The sequence below is a fragment of the Fundulus heteroclitus genome, chromosome 3 (genome assembly GCF_011125445.2).
Source record: "Fundulus heteroclitus isolate FHET01 chromosome 3, MU-UCD_Fhet_4.1, whole genome shotgun sequence".
Lineage (NCBI taxonomy): Eukaryota > Metazoa > Chordata > Actinopteri > Cyprinodontiformes > Fundulidae > Fundulus > Fundulus heteroclitus.
In genome coordinates, this window is record NC_046363.1 from 26,614,817 (window position 1) to 26,636,452 (window position 21,636).

General features: G+C 40.6%; 1 protein-coding gene across 1 annotated transcript; it reads left to right on the forward strand.

The window, feature by feature from the left end:
• Nucleotides 1–9,362: 9,362 nt before the first annotated feature.
• On the forward strand, nucleotides 9,363–21,616 carry LOC105928519 (cytochrome P450 11B, mitochondrial). Its single transcript, XM_012865816.3, has 9 exons — nucleotides 9,363–11,502; nucleotides 11,596–11,751; nucleotides 13,893–14,107; nucleotides 16,161–16,364; nucleotides 16,444–16,625; nucleotides 16,716–16,882; nucleotides 18,523–18,601; nucleotides 18,674–18,880; nucleotides 21,344–21,616. Exons 1-9 carry the CDS (start codon nucleotides 11,210–11,212, stop codon nucleotides 21,452–21,454), a joined length of 1,614 nt encoding a protein of 537 aa, XP_012721270.2. The 5' UTR covers nucleotides 9,363–11,209; the 3' UTR covers nucleotides 21,455–21,616.
• Nucleotides 21,617–21,636: the final 20 nt, after the last annotated feature.

The window sequence follows — 21,636 nt, forward strand, 5'->3', positions numbered from 1 at the left end:
AGAAGAGTTTTTTTAAAACCTCTTTTGTTCTTTGTTATGAATTAGTTAAAATTTCTTTTTGCATTTTTTTTTCCAAGCAAACGGTTTGTCTTTTGCTTTAAGACATATTAAAATGCATTTATATGCAGAAAATAGTTGTTTGTTGGTGCAGTAAACATACAGATATAAATGTATATAAAATTTGTTCTTATTGAGAATAATTTGTAGCGTCTTTCATATTCAATTATTTGAAGTGCGTGGTCATGTGGCCCTCCAATGGTCGTGCTGAAATAAATGTGGCCCTCTTTATCATGGAAATTGCCCATCCCTGCTTTAGAGAGAGGGTCCGGTCCAGTCTGATGTAGCGGCTGAGCATTATGATGTAGATTGTTATAATGCCAAGCCAGCCAACCACTGTCCCTGTTTAGCCCGGATAAATATGATGAAAACTGGACTATTTGACGTTGAACGTCTGCTTAGTCCATCTGATCAGCCTCAGACCCTTTTTAACCGCATTCAGACGGCTTTTCGCCTTCGACTCTTCAACCACGTTTACACAAAGTGTGAAACACACGTAAAGGCCGCTCTCCACCAGCAGGCTGATGGAGTCCAGCCCGGCGTAGAGCGCACTCACAAGGCTGAGCAGGAGCGAGCGGCTGCCAGCGTCCCTCTGCGGCCTTGGCAGACTGAATCAGACCGAACAGAGTCTCTGGATATAAATGACGCGTGTGTTCATAATCACGCTTTTTGGTAAGCCCAGCGTGATTTTAGAAAGTTCATGAGCGTGTGCTGAATCTAACCAGAAGAGCCCCCCCCCCACCCTCAATGTTGAATTTTAAAATCTAAACTTTTAAAAGTTTAGATTTGATTTACAAACCGTAAATCATCTCCTATCACTCTGTGAATAGGCTGGTGTCTCTGCACTGTAGGTCTTTTTCTACCTTTGTATGCTGTATTATCAACAATTGTGCAATACTTACTCTGGTACTTAATTCGATTTTTATCTTGACCTTTTCCATATCTCAATCTCTGTTGCTTTAGAACTAACGTCAAATGACTTTAGGTTGTATTTTTCATTACTATTAACTGTGTGTAAATCTGTGTCTCAGCTACTTTCACCCCCGAATTTCCCCATTGTGGGACTACAAGTGAATGTCTTATCTTAAATGGGTCTCTGAGGATATCCTGCAACAGTGTTCACTGAAACTATCGTTTCTAAAGGTGCAAAATAATTTCTGATGATTGTGTCTTGGTTTTAAGGTCCTGGATTTTGGTATGATTTTTTGTTTTTTTTAGTAATCAGGATTGGACGCATTGTGTCCTAATGGGTGCATATTAACAAATGTGTGTGTGTCCATACCGGTCCGGATCCACTTAAAGATTATGGATCAGGATCAACCACTTGACGCACCATCTACAAACACATACTCATGCATGAAGAACTGTGAGTTCAGCAACAAGAGACACACACACACACACAGCAGTGGAGAAAGACTCTTGGTGGAACCTGACGTTAATTACTGACATCACTTAAAACAGGAAAATTAGTCTCCTGCGGTGCTGTTTTCTCCTTTTTGTTTTCAACACATGTTGAGAGGAGGAGCTGCCAATACCAGACTTCTTCATCCTCTTTACTCTCCCTAAACTGGTCCCAGATCTGTTTCTGAGCACAAGCCTGTGGGGGGCGTGGCTTAAACGCTGATCCTGTTAAAGCCTCATCCTCACCTGGCAGAAATCGGAGGAAAATCTCAGCAGTGAAAGGGAAAACACATATGAGGGTTGAAGTCAGTTCATGTGCTGCCGGCCAACTGGGGCACTGGAGCGGGAAACATACCGTGGGGATGCATTTAGAGACATAAAGCACAAGAAAGCTGAAAACTGAGAGCAAGACGGCGGTGGAGCTTGTCTAACATAAATAATGATAGAAAAAGATTATTTACAGAGACAGTCCGACAAAACAGAGTGATAATGAACTGATATCTAAACTGTAAGACCCGGCACCAAGTCCCATTAACCCACGATTTAACATTATAAATCAAGGTACAGTTCTCTGCTTTATATATATATATATATATATATATATATATATATATATATATATATATATATATATATATATATATATATATATATATATATATATATATGTATTAGGGATCAGATGTACAAACATAAAGCCACGTTTACTCTCAGATTAAATTTTTTTCGCACATTTTAGTGTTTTGCATTTGCAAGTGTCTCAAATTAGTGGGAAATTGAGGCGATAAAGAAAAGCACCCATAAGCTCCTTTAATGGAGTTCTGTGTTTATTACAGCCGACAGACACAGAGGTGCCTGTACAAAAGATTTCCTTTTTGCAAACATGAGTAATTGTGTCTTTGCAGTGACTTTCAGTTTAGATCTGAATGTAATTTAAAGCCTTTCTGATTACTTTAAAGTCCCTCAAGAGATGACTGATCGTATTGGAGAGGCTTTGTTTAATGGCACGGCGCTGTAACATCTGAAAACCAATCACGTCCTACTGTCTTATTTAAAACTCAAACTGCTCCAGGTACGTCATCAATCTAGTCGTCAATATACTCCTATAGTCACAACTTTTAATAAGATATTTTTATTACAATTTATTGTTTCCAAGTAACTTTTCTTAATTCCTTTGATACATATTCTTGTTGTTGAATAGGCTATAGAAATAAAGAGTTACTCTCTTACTTTGGCAACTATTAGAATATCTGGTAAAAGCTGCTAGGATATTTTAGTATTATCGTAACAGAAAGATACTGAATAATTGAATAATATTTCTCAAGATCTAATAAGAAATACAAAATGTTCTGCTCAGATATCGGCCAAGAATATGCTGGCAAAATTAACCCGTATTTTAAAGGTTCTCATGTACATTTGTAAAGAAAGTTTCATATGTAAAGTGCCTTGAGATGACATGTTTCATGATTTGGTGCTATATTAATAAAATTGAATTGAATTGAATTGAATATATTCATATATATTACTTAATTTTGCTTTATGGCAGTATTAATGTCTTAAGTTAGGCAGATATAAAGGGCCTTACAACTTTGTGCGACTTATTTACTAAATATTATTTCCTTAGTTATTTTTTAGCATCAAGCAACATCTTGTGGAAAATATAATTGCAGACCGGAAATTTAGAGTTTCTGACAGCTAGATCAGTATAGAGCAGGCAAAGCTACGTCAGTAAACCTGTTGGGAGAAACAATTGTGGTCAGAAGCAGAGCAGAAGTTCAACTACCTTGATGCTGGAATAATCTCTTTAGATAACTTTTATCAAGCAGTGATTTACCTCTGTGGGGAATTACTGGCAGACTGGGCACACCACAGAGAGCCTTTAAATCCCTGTGTAGGATGCCGTCTCCAAGCTGCTGCTCTCAATCAACATTTCTGTGAACTTCTTCCTCTGATTGAACAAATAACTAATCCAGTCTTCACTTTATGAACTCGTTGTCAAACTGGAATCTTTACTATAACTACTTTTCTCTTGAGAGACCATCGTGTTATGCATTGACGCCTATGTTTGGGAGCTCATTCATAATGTCTTCATTCTTGTCTTCATAATGTCTTCTGCAACTTTTAGTTGTGTTCATGGCTGCTTTGTGCACATTTTTATTCTGCTGTCAGACTTTTTTTTTCTTACAATTTTCTCAACTTGGAAATGAAAGCTTGGAAATGAATGTCAAGAGGAACAGACCTGATCTCAAATGAAAAATACCAGGTGTAAAATGATATTTGGAGCCTTTTGATGGACTCCAAATGAAATGTGAGGGCTAAAAGTTGCCAGAATTAAACAGTTAGAACTTTTTCTTTATTTATCTGAGTGTGTGTGTGTGTGTTTTTTTTTTAAATCTTTAAGAAAAGTTTTGTTTTTTCTCCCTGATTGCATTTTCGGGTCCGACTCTTATCAGATGTCTGCTTTACTTCCTCCTTCTTGCTACAGATGTATGAAAAACAAATATTCAGCTGCTTTATAAGGATGTAGGGAGATTTAAGATGTTGCAGTTTTATCTGGTGGATTTTCAGGCTGTCCCCTGATCTGCTACCTGTCAGCATCCTAACACCTAACCCAAATCCTGAGAAGAATATGGAAATTGTAGGTCTGAAGTGAGGCCAGTAATGATCGTGTGGTGCCATTCCACAGGATAACGCCTCTAAAGCTTCCTCACAGACACGTGAGTCATTGGGTGCATTCCCTGCCGCGGCTAACGAGATTCCCCTCGTTAAGTCCTCTAATCTGCGCTGAAGAGCTGGGGGCAGCGAAGTGTGGAGCGAGTCTCCGAGAAGTAATGAGGGAAGCAGGGAAGGAGTTTTTGTTTTCTCCAGCGAGGACCCGGCCCAACACGCACGACATCTCCCCGGAGCCCTCTGTCTGAATTAGGTTATTTTAAAGGGGGGTTCGCCTCAGGTAAAGTTTGTAGAGGTGATCAGGAGATGTGAAGCAGCTGTCCAGCTGCAAGGGTAAGCAATCTGTAGTTAATGTACGGTGCGTGGATAAGAAAACAACCTCATCAATATCCTGTGGAGTAACTGCGGTGTAACATTTGTCACTCTTTGTCCTTGTGTGTGCTTTAGCTTTCTGTTTTAGCAACTACCCAGACGTCTTGCCGACGATAAACCCTTCATTTGTGTATGTAAGCGGTGCGCGGGAGGCCTGAACCTGAGCGTCTGAGCCTTGTCCCACTTCTTGTCCTTGTCCTTGGCGGGTCTCAGCCTGAGTTATTGCTGAGAGTCATGAGACTGCCAGAGTAATACAGCATGAGTGAAGGAGAAAGCCATCACACTTCCACACGTCAGCTTTCGAGGAAATAAGGGTGCGGTTGTTCCCTTTTTTCGTCAGCCAAACAGCCGCTCATCATGGAGTCGGTGGCGAGAGTGAAAAAGTCACTGAGGTCGCCCATCGGGAAGCTGACCAGCTGTGTGACGCCGGCGAAGGAGAAAAGGTTGTGTGGGAGACACAGAGGGAAGAAGGGCAGGGGCCACAGTGGGTGCAGCATACTGGGAAGGCCCCATCCCTTTCAGGCCCCCAATCTCAAAGACCCCGCAGTCATTCGCTCCTACCAGGCTGACCTGGAGAAACAGAGGCAAGTGGACGCGGTTAGTCGTGTAGAAGCAGACAAAGAAGGAAGAAAGTACTTACAATGCCCTGCAAAATTATTGAGATCTTTGAAAATATTCACATTATGCTGGGATTTTGTGATAATAATTGTAAAGTGAAAGAAAAAAAATGTTTCCTAGTTATATTATTTTATGACAAAAAAAAATAATAATCTGAAAATTGTGTATATGTGCATTCGGGATGCTTTATTAAGCGAAACCCCTAAGTAAAATCCAGGGCAACAAATTGGCTTAAAACATCACCTACTGAGTGAACATGCTGTGTGTAGTTTAATCTCAAAGTATTAAATCCTGTTTTAAATCCAGCTGTTCTCAGATGATAGTTAGAGCACATTAGTGAACAAAAAGAATCACAAAGAGCAAGAAAAACACCAGACAGGTCAGGGATTGAGTAGAGGAACATTTATTAGTAATATATATATATATATATATATATATATATATATATATATATATATATATATATATATATATATATATATATATAATATAAGATTACCACGACTGAGAGAAACTGAGTCTTGTTGCAGCTTGCTGCCAATAATGTGGGGGTCATACACATACAGGCGGAGGTGCTCTTGTTGGATGAGACCAAAACTGAACTGTCTGACCCATGCAAAATGTTGTGCGTGCAGGAAAGCTAAGCTTGCATCCTCACTGCGGTGGGGTTGCTTTTTCTTCAGCAGGCACAAGGAAGTAAGTCAGAATTGATGGGAAGATGGACGGAGCTAAATACAGAGAACACTAGGAAGGACACCGATTAGAGGCAGCAAACAACTTCCAACTGAGGCAGAGGTTCACCTTCCAGCAGCACAAGCCCCCAAACATACAACCTGAGCTACAATGAAATTATTTAAATCAAAGATTTTTAAGTGTTGGTGGCCCAGTCAAAGTTCAGGCCAAAATCCAATCAGAAACTGTGGCAAGATTTTAAAGCCAAGCGGCACAGATGCTCTTCATCCAATCCGACTGAGCTTGAGCTATTCTGCAAAGAATCATGGGTACGATATTTAGGGAGCCAGAGACGTATCATTAAACATTTGCAGGTCTTATGATCGCATGACTTGGTTCTGCAAAGTGCCGACTCAAGCAGGCTGAATACAAATGCCTGTCATAATTGCTACATCTACTATTTTCCATCCACTTCATAATTAAGCACTACTTTGTGCTGATTCATCACATAAAATCTTTATAAAACACTGATGTTTGTAGTTGCAGTCAAAATGCAGAATACCTTTCTAAGGCTCTGTTTATTTATAAGCATACAAGGAAATCCCTACTAAAGCATGTACAATATTAGAGTTTTGTGTTTTCCATTTCTCAATAAAAACAAAAAACAATTGAACTTTTTTGGATGGATTGAGCTTGGGAATATATATCTATATCTATATCTATATCTATATATATATCTATATCTATATATCTATATATCTATATATATATATATCTATATATATATATCTATATATATATATATATATATGTATATATATATATATATATATATATATATATATATATATATATATATATATATATATATATATATGTATGTATATACAGTTTAACTGCACCTTGTTATACGTCTGCTGTGTTTGTTTGCCGTTCTCACAGAAAGCTGCGGGAAGCCATGAACGCTGAGAAGAACGCACAGAGAGCAGCTATGAGAGCTCACTTTAGGAGAAAATATCGACTTTCTGAGGTGTGTGGGGAAAACAGGACTCATCCTCCCTAATAATTCAGCTACAAACTACATCTTGAGTTTTTAGTTGTTTTGTGTGGATTCAAACAAATGTGCGGCGATGTGCAACATCTTCTACTTTCATTCAAAACCCTATAAGAGACGGATAGTTAAGAAAATATGGAATTGGATTTTATTTACTTGGTAGAACTAAATAAAATCTTTCCCAATTTCTGAAAGAAAATAGCAAAAAGCTAAAATGCTCTGACAGGCAAATACAAGGTAAAGAAATAATAGCTGAAAACATTGCTTGCTGTAGATAATCAGCTGAGGAATGATGTGTCCCTCGGCTCCTCGTGTAATGTCCTCAGGGTTACCCCAAAGTTTTCTCATCCGCAGGTCTACGTTGTTGGTTTTAATTTTAGACAGATCCAGATGAAAGTGAAAACAGGGAGAAGCTATGTGGTAGCTAGTTTGTGGCGTTAATATTTATGAAACAGGCCTTTAACACAATCTCTGAAACTAAGAACCAGTCTGAGGGCTTGATGGACTGATTGCCCACACAGATTAAGCTGTGGATGGCTGTTTGTCAGGAGCTGGTGTTAGGAGAACCAGGGGAAGATCCAATCAACACTTAAGGATGTATTTACCTAATAACCCAAGCACATTTGGTCACCTCAGTTAAATCTTGTAAAATATGTACTTCCAGACTAAATAGAAGACAAAACTATTTCTTTCTTTCTTGTTTTTATGTATCTATCTGCATTTATGTCTCTAACACTGCTAAATTACTTTAAGAGTTGAGATCTTGTTCAGGTCATCTGTTTGTGGCCCTCACCCCTTTCCCTGATTTGTTTTGCCAACACGATTCAGAGCCCCGAGGACACAAACCACCTGAGGTCTGCTGGCGGCAAAGTATCGCTCCCCCCTCAGCTGTCCAAGATGATTCATCCTAAAACCAAAACCAAGGACGACAGCTTCAACCTGCTGAGCGCCTTCCAAGGCCTCAGCATCAGCAGGGCTGTGCTTACGGGAGGGAAACTCAGCAGGACGCCCACACCAACGCCAGCTCATGGAGGCTCTTGTCGGGTCATGTAACCAGTGCTGTATATGAAGCCAGAAAAAAAGTCCTGCCTGAAGCTCAGTTTAATTATACCTGCTGACAAAATGACGGCCATTCGATTTATTTTCAATCAATTAGTTTATAAGTATTAGACTAAAACGATTAAACACTTACATGTTAAATAAAACTGATTTCTAAGCATTCGAAAAGGAAAGGTTCTTTAGAATGAAATTGGATGCAGTGAATAAGCTATAAACCTGGCAAAAGAAAAAAACAACTTTAATGCAAAAACTGCAAATAAATGGAAAAGAGGGAGACCTTAAGCTTGTGGATTGCTGTTAGATTATATTGAAATGCAATCTAAAATGTTAAATATGCAATCAGTTCGAAAGATCTCCTTTCAAGCACTTTACAAGATAAAGCGATCATACTTATATATACAGAGATAGGGCATAAATAATAGTTTCAATCAAGCCATATAGACTAATTCAAAATTGATTGCATTCATTTCAGTTCAATCCTCGTCATGATATAGCCAAAATAAGATTATCTATCTTAGGAAACCCATTCGATTGCATGACTTTGCAACAATCCCTCCTCCTGAGCAAGCATGGGGTGACAGTGGAAAGCAATGACTTCCTTTTAACCGGAAGAAACTTCCAACAGACCTCGACCCAGTATGACTAATCATCTACTGCAACCGACTAGAGTTTGGGAGGAAGAGAGAGCAGACACACAATAATTCAGATGCACCGACCCAGAAGTTTGTTCCATGATAAAGAAAACGTGTGCAGAGTAAATGCCAGCAGTCATGTAGCCCAACACGGTTCTGAGTCGTAGAAAAAAAAAAGAGTTAGTTGCAGAATATATACAATCTAGTCAGTAAGATTTTGTATAATCATTCACTTTATCTTTATGGTATTTTTTAAAATTTGCCGTAAAGGGTAAAAATGTAGCCTGTCATAGTCAAATTGTTGGTCTATTTGTGACGGCGCTTCACAAAGACATTATCGCTGTTCTTTAACAGGGTCAATAGGCAGCTTTGAAGTTGCAGCAGTAGGCATTTCTGAAATATTTACCTGAGTCGTTCGCTGATGGAAGAGCTTCCATCTCAGCTGATAATTAATAGAACTAAAGCAATAGCTATTAAATGGTAAATGTACGATTTAAAGCAAATTATCAAAATAATTATCCAGGAACTTCTCGTTTGTTGGAGGTGCAAAGACACACGATGGGAGACACACAGAGCTTGATCGGTCCTACTTCTTCCTTTTTTTATTTAGTTTGACTATACTACATTTTTGTTTAATTAATCTCACTACATATCAATCCTGGATGGAAAAATGGATGGAAATCAGCACTGGCCTTTAAAATACTCCTTATAGGAGCGTTATGAAAGGCGTACTTGGATAAATCAGTTATTTTAGCTTTAAACTCTACTACAGCAAAAATCCAATAACACTGGTTCCCAATGTTAACCAAAACACCACGCAGTGTATGCTTTATGCAATCCATGTTCAACGTCACCTTTCATGTAAAACAACAACAATTTGCATCTCAAACCACCTCGAACTTTCTGTTTAAAACATCTTGATCATAGACAAAATATGTTGAAATTATGTCTTTTGACAGTCAACCTACTGATGATAGTTGTGTAAGTGGTTGTACTTGTGAAAGGAAAATTTTATTTTTCTGTCAGTTCCTCCCATGTTAAATAAGCTCACAGCAGCACTGTACAACCACACCATCCCTTTGTCACTAAAGTTCTGTTCTATAATACATTTTATACCCTACCTTTTATAGCTTGATTTCATGTGAATGCTGCATTATTTTATTTTACATAAGGGTTTGCACTTCCACAAATATTTGGAGTATCTTTGGATGTGTCGTGGGTACTGAGGGAAGTTAGCATATCTTGGTCTGTGGCTTTGGCACATTTGAATAGGCTGCTGCTATTCTAGCTTCCTGTAGGGTTAGCTTTGTTTCACTGCTAAAGCTAGCTTACACATGGATGGAAACAACTGGCTGTTATTTTATTATAGATTAATAACTATTTCTGTGTTTTATTAGCTTAAATACTTAGCAGCAAAGCTAGGCTACAGCCTCGCTAAAGATGCTAGCTTTAAGGCTAGCTAACTGAGTGGTGAGCTCAGTAAACTCTATAGATCCAATTGGGTGATCTATACACAAGTAAGGATTCTCAGGGCAAAATGTTTGTAAAGTGTTTATGTTTTAACCTTCATGTTGTTCTAATTTAAACTTTTTCTTTCACTCAATTTTCAGTCTTATTGTAAAAAATGTACAGTGTAGTGAAAAGTATTTACTCCCCTCACAGATGTTTTGCTTTTTTTCTGTCAAACTTAAATGTTTCAGATCATCAAACTAATTTAAATTTCAGACAAAGATAACCTGAGTATTTATGTGTTTTTTATTTTTCTTATCCAAACCAACCTGACCCTGTGTGAAAAGACAATTGCCCCCTAAACCCTACTAATTGGTTTTGCCACCCTCGGAGCAAACAAATGCCATCAAGTGTTTGTCAGTGTTTTCCAACAGTACGAAGGATTTTTAAAGCCCAAGAAATGGCTTTGTACCCCTTTCCAGACTGCTGGATGTTAATGAATTTGGTTCTCATCTGCCCGAAATGTTAGTTTGGAGCCTGATGAGCTGCCTTTGAGGTCTTTTAACTTACTTCATGCTGCCAGAGAGGTCCTGTTTAAAATATTTGATTCAGGTCGGGCATTGTTCAGATCTGGCTGGAGCTGGTGAATTAAACTCAGCTTATATTGTCAATTGCAGTTAATTAAGGTTAGTTAGATTTGAAATGAAATAATCATTTAAAATCATCCTTTTGGTTTTACTCAGGTTATCTATATCTGATATTTCAGATAATTTGATGATCTGAAACATGTAAGTGTTATCGAAAAAGAAAAAAGATGGGGCTGAACGTTTTATCAGGACATCTGTTTACTGTTTATGAGCCAAACTTTAAGCTTTTGTGTCGATCGCTTCATTTTTGTTAAGCTAATTATAAAGAGAGACTAGGCTGTTCAAATGTTTCATATAAAAGGAATAAAATACCCTTGCAGAAAGAATTTGCTTCGGTGAAAACCTTTATTAAAGGCGTTTTTGTTGTCCAGCTGGTGTTTCTCTGTTTTGTGCAAACGTTCTGGCTCTGTTGTCTTTCTCTTGAACTCTGACGCTCGGATTAATAAATCACCGCCTCCTATCGGTTCATCGTGGCGATAAAAAACACATCCAAGGATCTATGAGGTTGGAATTAGAGCAGGAAAATAACCAGCCCTGACAACTCTGGGCGAGAGTGACCGGCACATCTCGGTTGGACCATGAGGAGAGTGCAGGGAACATCTGGGTCCAGGTTTTTAGGCGTTCTACCTCAAAGGGGGTTTAGCATGACTGCAGCGGGGACTGTGGTGCATGCAAACCTAGAAGGAGGTAAAGGAGCTCTGAAAGCGGTCAGAAAAGGGGGTTTGGATGGACGGGTGAGAGGCTTCGAGGAGATCCCTCACACTGGGAGGAATGGCTGGATCAACCTGCTGAGGTTCTGGAGAGAAAATCGTTTCCAGCAGCTCCACAAGCACATGGAGAAAACCTTCAATGCCCTCGGCCCCATCTACAGGTACAGAGCGGCTTAACGATTAAAAAAAAAAGTGTGGTTTTGCTATATGTGGTGCATTTGTGTTTACACCAGCTTTTCTGTCCACGATTAAAGGGAAAAGGTGGGGACTATTAGCAGCGTAAACATCTTGCTGCCGTCTGACATAAGCGAGCTGTTTCAGTCGGAGGGGCTGCACCCTCGACGGATGACCCTGCAGCCGTGGGCCACGCACCGAGAGATACGCAACCACAGCAAGGGGGTCTTCCTCAAGTCAGTGAGCCGTCCGTGCTTACTTCTCTCCTGTTGTGGAAATACCAGCTTCCTTTCTGTCCGCAGAGACGTTTTAGACTTATGGCAGTGCAAAACGGTGACAAGTTTATCTGAAGGCAGTTTATGTTTGCAGAAGAAGTGAGCCAAGTTGGATGAAAAGATGCACAGTATGTTTTACCTTCTGGTCCATCTTCCCACTCAGAGATTGCATGGGTAGTAACATATTTGATGTGGCAGGAGGGCGCAAAATTTGGTTGCTGTCCCTAAAGGTCCAGTTTTGCACTTCATGTTTGATTTCAGAACATGAAATATTTCATATGTACGGTTAAATATGTCTGGTGATCTCAGAGTTTTAACTCAACCAATTTTTACTTTGTCCTCAGACATATTTAAAAGCAAACATCACAGATGAACAGGGCGGCGTGGTCACACCAGGCGTAACACTGCAATAACACTGGGCCAACAGATCAGTCACGCCAAGAAAACTGGTTTCATTTTGCCAACATGCTGAAACAAATATGCAAAGATGGTGTCATCTGTCTATATAGCATATAGCAAGACATCTGTCTCAATATAGCAAGACTTCAGTGTTTTATTCATTTATTTATTCATTTTATGGACATGTTAGAGTCCAACGTCTTTAAAATGGATGACTGTAAAAGAGATAGTCCTCAGAAAAAAAATCTGTTTTTATTTTTTACATAGTTGAAGAAATTATTTCTTTCGTTTTATATTAAAATCAAATAATTGACTATATTCTGTTTTCTGACTAGGTGAGAGTGCAATGAAACCCATAAAGATCTTTTTTTCACTCAGATTAAGAAATTTTCTGATGAAATCTGCAAATTAGGTTTCAAGTTAATTATAAACTAGTCTTTCTTAGATATAATCTGAGAGATCTTTAATTAAGATCTCTATACAGTATAACAAATATTCTTACCATATTGTCTCTTGCCCACACATAAGCCCTTTAACTGTATATCAGAACGATATGGGTTTCTTATTACAGGATATAAATTAGATAATTAATTCAGGTAAAGATGGTTAGGTGCATCATCTGAGCTCCTTCTCTCCTTATCTTCCGCTCATATTTTGCTCTTTAGTCAGACGGAGAAGTCACAGGTTAAATTAATACTGCAGTTTAGGTTCATTGTAGCAAACGTCTATATAAGTCTATCCTTTTCAAACTTCTTGTCCCCTTTTTTTTCTTTGCACTTTTTGTGGCTGACATTTGTCATTTGAAAATTCAATGGTGGTAATAAACCGTGCCGCTTGATTTAAAATAACAAACTCATTCAAAAATTGCACCTTATCCTTCCAGTGAAAGACTGAAGGCTAGCTTGTAATTTTTAATTCCACGTTTGAATTTGCCAAGGTTGGCATTCGAGTTCTTATCTTTATATCATAGTATTTAAACCCTTTGACCTATTTCATGGTTTCTGACGTCACCAGCACAAGCTTTAATTAGGATTTTTTTTGCGATGGATCAACACAACGTAGTTCAGAATTGTGAAGCAGAAGAAATAATCTTTATGATTTTAAAGAGCGTCCATGAACAGACAGCATCGTAGAGGACAAGGATTAAAGTAGACAGGTGCAGAGTGAAGATTTTGATAAATTTAAAGCAGGGTTAGGTTGTAACTCAAGGTCCCAAAACATACTAACACCTGGTTTCCACCTGCACCGACAGGTCAGGCAAGGAGAGCCTTAATCTGAAAAGCAGCCAAGAGGCCTGTGGTAACTCTGGAGGAGCTGCAGAGAAAAAAGTGTTGATAACCAATGTATCCTTTTTCCTTCCCATTCACAGCTAAGCACTATTTAGTGTTGGGGCACATAAGATACCAATAAAACACAATGAATTTTGCAGCTGTAATATAACTAATAGTAGAAAACATTCAGTCCTACTCAAAGTCGAGCTGAACAAAAATGAATATAAGACGTTGAAGGGATTTATTGGATCTCCAGTAGGCTACATCCTTGAAGTCAGTGTTAATCAGAAATGAAGGTTAAAATGGTTGCAGAAGACCAACAAAAATAAGACTCTACTTTCTTTTATCTTTTATCCCTTACATTATTGCTCCACTATAAGTTTTAACCAAAAGGTTTGACCCAATGCTTCTCACTGCCTCATCTCCACACAGGAATGGTGAGGAGTGGAGATCCGACCGCCTCCAACTCAACAAGGAGGTGATGCTGACCGCTGCCGTGAGGCGCTTTCTCCCCCTCCTCGACGAGGTGGCGAAGGACTTCTGTGGGATGCTGCAGGCCAGGGTGGAGAGGGAGGGGAGAGGGGAGGAGGGCAAGCGGTGCTTCACCATCGATCCCAGTCCTGACCTTTTCCGCTTCGCGCTGGAAGGTCAGGGAGCATCCTAATCACTCTTTTTTTTTTTTATTAGCTGAAGTACTCGTAAAGGGCGTAAAAGTGTAGGGGAGTAGAGGACGGGGGATTTATTGATGTGGCTCGACAGGCTCTCGTTCTGTCCAAGAATCAGTAATTTCCGTCACAAAGGCAGATGTGGAGGCTCCTCAGAGACATCAGAGGAATCACACGACTTACAGAAACATCACAACATGCAGATGTTTATCAGAACTTCACCGAACAAATCCAAACTCAGCTGCAAATTTTAATGAGTCACTTTGTTCACACGTCCACGACGTATGGAAGTCGTCACACATCAGAAATGATCAAATCTGCAGTCAGTCTGCTCTGCCGCCATATTCTCAAGTGTAAACCCCCCCCCCCCACCCCCGTGTGACTCAGCGTACCGCGTGCCTCTCTGCGTGCGTGAGTGTAAAGCTGATGATTCAGTCATATGGCTCTGATCTAAACAGAGCGCAGCACAGGGAAGGTGCAAAGCCAGAGGAGGAACGGCCTCAGCAGAGACTCAGCTCAGGAGGTTTACGTGACGATGACACAAGAACGTCTGACAGCCTGTGGATATGTGTGAGAGACGGGGCTGCAGCTTCTCTTTGCAGGGAAGGATTTACAAATGAAACCAGTGTAAAATGTGCATGGATGACGTTACAACATCATGGGGGAAATAATCATCAACAGTCCTACAAAACAATTTCACGTTTCGTCACATCACAACCTCAGACTTCAGTGTGTTTGTTGGGGGATTCTTGAGATGCATCTACAGAGTGGTGTATATTTAGCAAGTGGAAGGAAAAAGATGTATATCTTTTACTTTTTCACTGAAAAGCGTGACATGCATTAGTATTCAGCCCTCCCCGCTGAGTCATTACTTTCTAAAACCAGCCTTTATGATACGTATCTACGGGTTTTGCATGAGGGACAGGAACATTTCGCCATCCGTTTTTCCAAAATTAGCCCAAGCTTTGTCAGATGGGATGGTGAGGATCTGTAATCTGCACTTTTTCAAGTCTTGCCAAAAAATATTTGGCTTTGGGCTTTGACTGTGCCACTGTAACAGATGAAAGAGCTTTGATGGAGACCATTTCATTTCAGCTCTGGCTGCATGATTACGATCATTTCTCTCCCAGGATTGACCTGTAATTTGCTCCATCACCTCTGACAGGCTGCTGGGTGAAGGACCTCCCAACAGCGTGATGCTGCCACTACTGGGCTTCACCACAGAGAGTGTTGTTCAGGGTGATCTGCAGATTTAAAGTTTTGTCTCGTCTAACCAGATCACCTTCTTCCATTTGTTTGCTGTGTCCCCAACACGACTTGTGACCCTTAAACACCGGATTAAGACGGGCGTGCTGAGTTTTTTCCACCTGAGCTGTTGATCATCACAGTTTCCATGGGTGTCTTGGCAAATTTTCTTGATTATTGCTCTATTTGCTCTCATGTCATACTCTTCCCATTTTCAGATTATGGATTAAAAAGGTGGGGGTCATTGTTTTATAACCTAACTCGGCTTCAAACACCTCCACAGCTTTCTCTCTGACCTTGTCTGCTGTGTGCCTTGGCCTTCATGATGGTGTTTGTTCACCGATGTTCTCTAACAAACCTCAGACCCCTTCACAGAACAGCTGGATTTATATTGAGATTAAATTACACACCAGGTGGATTCAACTCAGGTCACTGTGGATTTTACTTAGGGGTATTAATAAAAGGGTCTGTGTACAAATGCTTACCACACTTTCTAGACTTTTGTTTTACAGATAATAGGAAATGATTCCTGCATCAACTATTACCCCAACTTCCTGGTTGAAATGTGACAAAGTGGAGGAAATACAGATATAAGAAAGCTGAAAATAGCCTTTAGAAGACCTTAACATTGAGTTGAACGCCCTGAAGATTTACTATCCAGTTGAGTGTCTGTTGTTTTAGGTTGTTTGCTGACCTTGAAGAGCGGCGAGCCCTCTCGCCCATCTGACCGTCTAATCCCCCCCCCCCCCCCCCTTCCCCCCCACCTGCTCTTCCCTCCTCGCCCCTGCAGCCAGCTGCCATGTGATCTACGGGGAACGTATCGGCCTCTTCTCCTCCTCTCCCTCCATGGAGTCCCAGAAGTTCATCTGGGCGGTGGAGCGAATGCTGACAACCACCCCTCCTCTCCTCTACCTCCCCTCTCGCCTGCTGGTCCGCATCGGCGCTCCCCTGTGGACCCAGCACGCCACGGCTTGGGACCACATCTTCAGCCACGGTGGGACTGATTAGTTCACCCAAAACGTCTTTGCTCAGTTGCAGATTTCTCCCTAACTCGGCTATTGTGACTCTTCAAGCTGAGGCCAGGATCCAGAGGGCTTACCAGCGCCTGTCGTCCTCCCAGGGCCGTCGCTCTGTGACTGGGACGGCTGGGGGCCAGTACACTGGAGTTCTGGGGCAGCTCATGGAGAAAGGGCAGCTATCTTTGGACCTCATCAAAGCCAACGTCACTGAGCTGATGGCTGGAGGGGTCGACACGGTGTGTGTGTGTTTGTGTGTGTTTGCTAATCCACGTGATTATCATTCATGGCCCGAGCCCGTGTCATGTCTCATTTGATCCTCCGTGCAGACAGCCGTTCCTCTGCAGTTTGCTCTGTTCGAGCTGGGACGCAACCCGGACGTGCAGGAGAAGGTGAGACAGCAGGTGAGGACGTCGTGCTCGCAGGCCGGCGGTGATCCTCAGAAAGCCCTGCAGGGGGCGCCTCTGCTGAAAGCCACAATCAAGGAGGTTCTCAGGTACTCGGTCAAATTTACGCTCGCTTACTAATGTTCTGTTACGTTCTGCACACCGCTGTGGGAACCTTCTTAATCGATCAGCAATTATACACAACATTTTTTTTTTTACTTTGTAGCAAACAATCAAAAAAAGTACGTTTTAGAACTGACTATACCATTCTGGCTTTAAAAAAAAAATACAACATAAAGTTCAGTTACATTATTGGAATTAATTAGGATTAATTAAGATTTGTTTCAGATCACTAAAGGGAGAATATATGGAATCATTAAATAATTTGGCTTTCTCAAACAAATAACTGCACAAATCCAGCTATACCAATGAGTCAGCAGTTACCAGAGAGCTGTCATACAGGACATAGGAAAGGAGAGCGCATCAAACGTTTGAGTAAAAGGAGATCAACTCCCTGACAAGGTCTGCAATCTGTTTGGCTCTTGATCTAATTAAAGATTTATGGTGTAAATGGAAAGAAAATGCAAAGCTTGTCTGTTGAATGCTGGAACTTGACTGATAAAGAATATAATTTTACATTTACAGTCCAGGCCAATAGGAAATCAAATAATCATAGAAGACAAAGGAGGGATAACAACATATGAACTTATACTTTTTAAAAATCCTGAACTGAATTAAATTTAAGTACCTAGGTGCAATACCTGTAATTTAGATTTTTCTTTTTTTTCTTTTTTTAGTCCCACTGATTTATACAACTAACTAAACATCCTCCAAGCGACACAGTTGTGGTTCAAAAATTGACAAAATCTATTTATCCACATTTGTAACATCATTAAGGCTTACACAATTAGTCTCATTTATAAGATCAAATGAAAAAGTTTACTCTTGACTTCAAAGATGGCATCTTTGCCCATTAAAATCCACCTCAAAGCGCACTTAATGATCTTCCACCATGTTGTTTGGTCTGTGGACGTCAAAATCTATTTGTTTAATTTTGTTGTTTTTTCTCCTGATGAAAAGAACAGCAGGATCTTTAATGCACAAATAAAACTTCAATAGAGCCAAAGTGATCTGTGTTGGCTTATAAATAATCTTATAGTTAATTTAGATTATTAAATTCTCTGTGAAAACTTGTGAAATGATGCATCAAGTCCTCTTGTTTTTTTAAAGTCACTGATGATTAATTGAACTTTATTCTATTTGCAGTTTACTGGAAAGGATTTATGACTCCTACTTTTAGTGAAAGAATATTTGGGGGGGGGGGTAAATTTCTCAAAATGTAAGCATTGAAACAAGCTTGAAGATGTTAAATTATTTTGTGTTGCAGTCCTTTAGCCCAATGGCTAATTTTGTAATAAGATAAACAGCTAAAATGCATCGACAACACAACAAAACCAAACAATCTCCTCTCATCACATGAAGCTTCTGAGCCGAACGATTTTATTTTGTAATATTTCCAGTAATTATCTTTAAAATCTACAGCTGTGACTTTGAACCTGGAATAACCTGCAGTAATGACGTGTAAATCACTTGTTCCTTTAGACCAGCAGAGCAGGAAACAAACAATCTCAGCTTGTGTTTTCATTAAAAAGGCAGCCTGAGGCTACGTTGGAAATTAATTGACAGGAAAAAGGTTCAAATGAGTAGAAATAAAAAATAATTAACGTAACTGTTTGTTGGTTTGTGTCAGGTTGTACCCAGTGGGGATCACGGTGCAGCGGTATCCCGTCAGAGATATCGTCCTCCAGAATTACCACATACCTGCAGGGGTAAGTGTTGAATCACTTTCCTAACTTTCCCACATAAATATAATGGTTACGAGTTCGTCGCCTCCTCTGCAGACGATGGTCCAGGCCTGTCTGTACCCGATGGGACGGAGCTCCCAGGTGTTCGAGGATCCCCTGCGCTTTGATCCGGGCCGCTGGGCCAAGGAGGACGGCCGGAAAGGAGAGGGGCAAGGCTTTCGCTCGCTGGCCTTCGGGTTTGGGGCGAGGCAGTGCGTCGGCCGGAGGATTGCTGAGAACGAGATGCAGCTCTTGCTCATGCATGTGAGTCACAGCAGACAGACAGGAAGGGAGGGAGGAAGGAGAACAAGGATGAGGGGGGGGATCAGAAAGCAAGGATGTGATGCAAGATGGTCTGAAATGGCTTAGGAGGTGAAAAAACAGAGAGGATCCGACTACCTTAACCAATGTATAATGAGCTGTTTTAAGTAAAAGCATCAGAGCCACAAAGTCGGCTAACATACTAGTAGATATACTAAATTTAACCCTTAAAGCTCACAGCATCATTTATATTTGTTACCCAATTAAAGATTTGGCTGTACTTGTAGCATTCGTACCACAGCTGGCTGTGGGGAAGCTGGGTTCAGTTCATCTGCACTACATTAGTCTGGCTCCTGTTGTTAACAGGTGGAAAAGTCCTCTTTTTGTCCCATACAGGAGCAAAATGTCCTGCCTGTTAAAAGACACTAATAACCAGATCCCCATACGTTGACATTTGCACCCATCCCCAACAGCAACCCCCACCTGTTCTGCTGGTTTTGGGTCTCTCCTCCTCTGCTGGATGTGTGTGCATCTCCGCATGGGTGTGCAGGGTCTTGCGTTTTGTTTTAGATCTCTTTCCAGGCAGTTTTTTTTTTTAAGTTTTGTAATATTTAGGTTACTTTGTGGCTCGTGTTTGTTTCCCGTTTGAGGACATGCATCTTCTTCCAGGTTCGTGCAACCCTCCCTGTTGTGGAAGAAGTTGACCTGCACTTAATGTGGACATATATGCCATAACATTTATAATGATGCATTGTCGGCTCTTATTCCAGTGCAACCCTGTATGGATGAGTCGGAAAAGACAATGAAAGGATGGATGGACAAACCATGCCACTAATATTAGCCACTAATATTCTGTCAAATGTTGCAGAATAACCACTGGTTTTTATTGCAGTCCACAATGAGCTGGTATAATTCTGACCAAATGTTTGACTTCTCATCTTGCCATGATTGGTGGAGTTTATTTAAACTCATTGCTTTCTTGACACAGACCTGACTTTTAAGCCCAGCCCTTATGTACGCACTGCTATGCGAGGCCGGATAGTTTTCATGCGGGTGGAGATCAGGGCTATTCCAGAATCTAGTTAGCATGTTGAAAACGAGTCAGGGGCCACCAGGGCTCAGGAACGTCGCCACAGTGAAGCAAGCTTTACACGACCTGTGCCAAAAAGAAGCTTCAAATGGAGACCATCAAGCTTGAATTACATTAATAGCTGCCTATATAGACAAGCATAATGCCTTCTGGGAAAGGTTTTGCAGTTTGGTCACAATGGCGACATGCATGTTTGGATTATTCAAGGTGACCTTTTCAAAAATAGCAACAGTGCTGCAGCAGTGGGGGTTGTCGCATCATGCTGAGAGTCTTTTTCACTGCAACTTCTTCAGCTTCGCCTTAAATCCACTGATGGATGGTTGGGACTTGGTAAAAATGTAGGTTTCCAAATGAGACAATGATCCCAAACAAACATTAAAACTAGCTCAGGAATGGATAAAGCAGAGCACCGTTGGGCTTCTGGAACGGCCTCGGCCTCATCCCGTTTCCAAACTTGTTGGGTAGTGTTAAAGAAGCTTGCTCTGAGTCAGAACACCAAACAGTGGGAATAAACTCTACCAGTTCTGCTGGGAAGAGAGGTTAAATATTCAGTGGGAAGCTTCCTGATGGCCATGAAAAACAATTGGTTTCTCTGCAACTTTTAACCTGCTATTATTAGGAGGGTATTCTTGTATTTGAGCCCGCATGGATAATTACGGAGGAGATTAAGGAGCAATAAATGAAAACCCCTGCCTTTTAAATCATTCGTTTTATTATCACCTTGAAACCAGAATGGATCAAACGACTCATGGACACCACAAAATTGATTACCTCCATTAAAAGCCTGACTTGATCAGTTTATTGTTGTTATTCGTTATTTTTTAGGCATTTCCCACTAATCTGTTGCAAATGATAACTGAACTGAATTCATAAAGGGCTTTTCTCCACTCAAAGAAAACCACTCTTCCCATAGAGCCACAGATACTCGTGGTACCTGCTGGAGTCTTCTGCAACATTTTCCTTTGTCCATCATCAGGCCAAAAAAAAAAAAACACCCAAAAAAAACAGACAAGCCCTTAGTTTTGTTTTCTTTTGTGATTGTTCTGTTATCTCTGCAGGAATGGCCAACCTAAAGATTCACTGAGCAAACTGTCTTGTTGATAAATGAGTAATTTACAGATTGATCCAGACCAAACAGGGTGCAGTTTTTCCTGCTGCAGAGCTGAAGGTTTTGGAAAAATAAAACATGCTCATTGTTCTACCTGCTAAAAATACCTTTCAAAGCAAGAATAACTTGTCATTTTGAATTTAAAGTAAGTGAAAGGATGAAGCAGCGTAAAATGAAAAAAAAAAGCTAAATCACAGATTAATCTCTCTAAAGTCTCCTCTTTCTTCCTCTCCCCCGTGCCTCCCTTCATCCTCCTCTCTGTGTTCAGATCCTCCTGAACTTCCATCTCAGCGTGCCGTCCTCAGAGGACATCAAAACCAACGTCACCCTCATCCTGCAGCCCGAGACTCCTCCGAGGATCACTTTCACCAAGCTCTGACACACAGGAAAACAGCCTTTTTATCGTCCCACGCGTCTTATTCACCCTGCTTAGCTCAGTTTAACTCCTCGCTCCTGGTTTCAGCTGAACCGGGAGCTTCATATCCCCTCTCGTCCTTTGAGTTCAGCTACAATGGAGACAAATAAAGGATCAATTTCCCTCCTCTGTTGTGCTCTGTGGCT

Coding starts and splice junctions, on each gene's coding strand:
- LOC105928519 (XM_012865816.3), top strand. CDS start 11,210: ATGAGGAGAGTGCAGGGAACATCTGGGTCCAGGTTTTTAGGCGTTCTA. Junction 16,883..18,522: donor ACAATCAAGGAGGTTCTCAG/GTACTCGGTCAA, acceptor GGTTTGTGTCAG/GTTGTACCCAGTGGGGATCA. Junction 18,602..18,673: donor ATTACCACATACCTGCAGGG/GTAAGTGTTGAA, acceptor CCTCCTCTGCAG/ACGATGGTCCAGGCCTGTCT.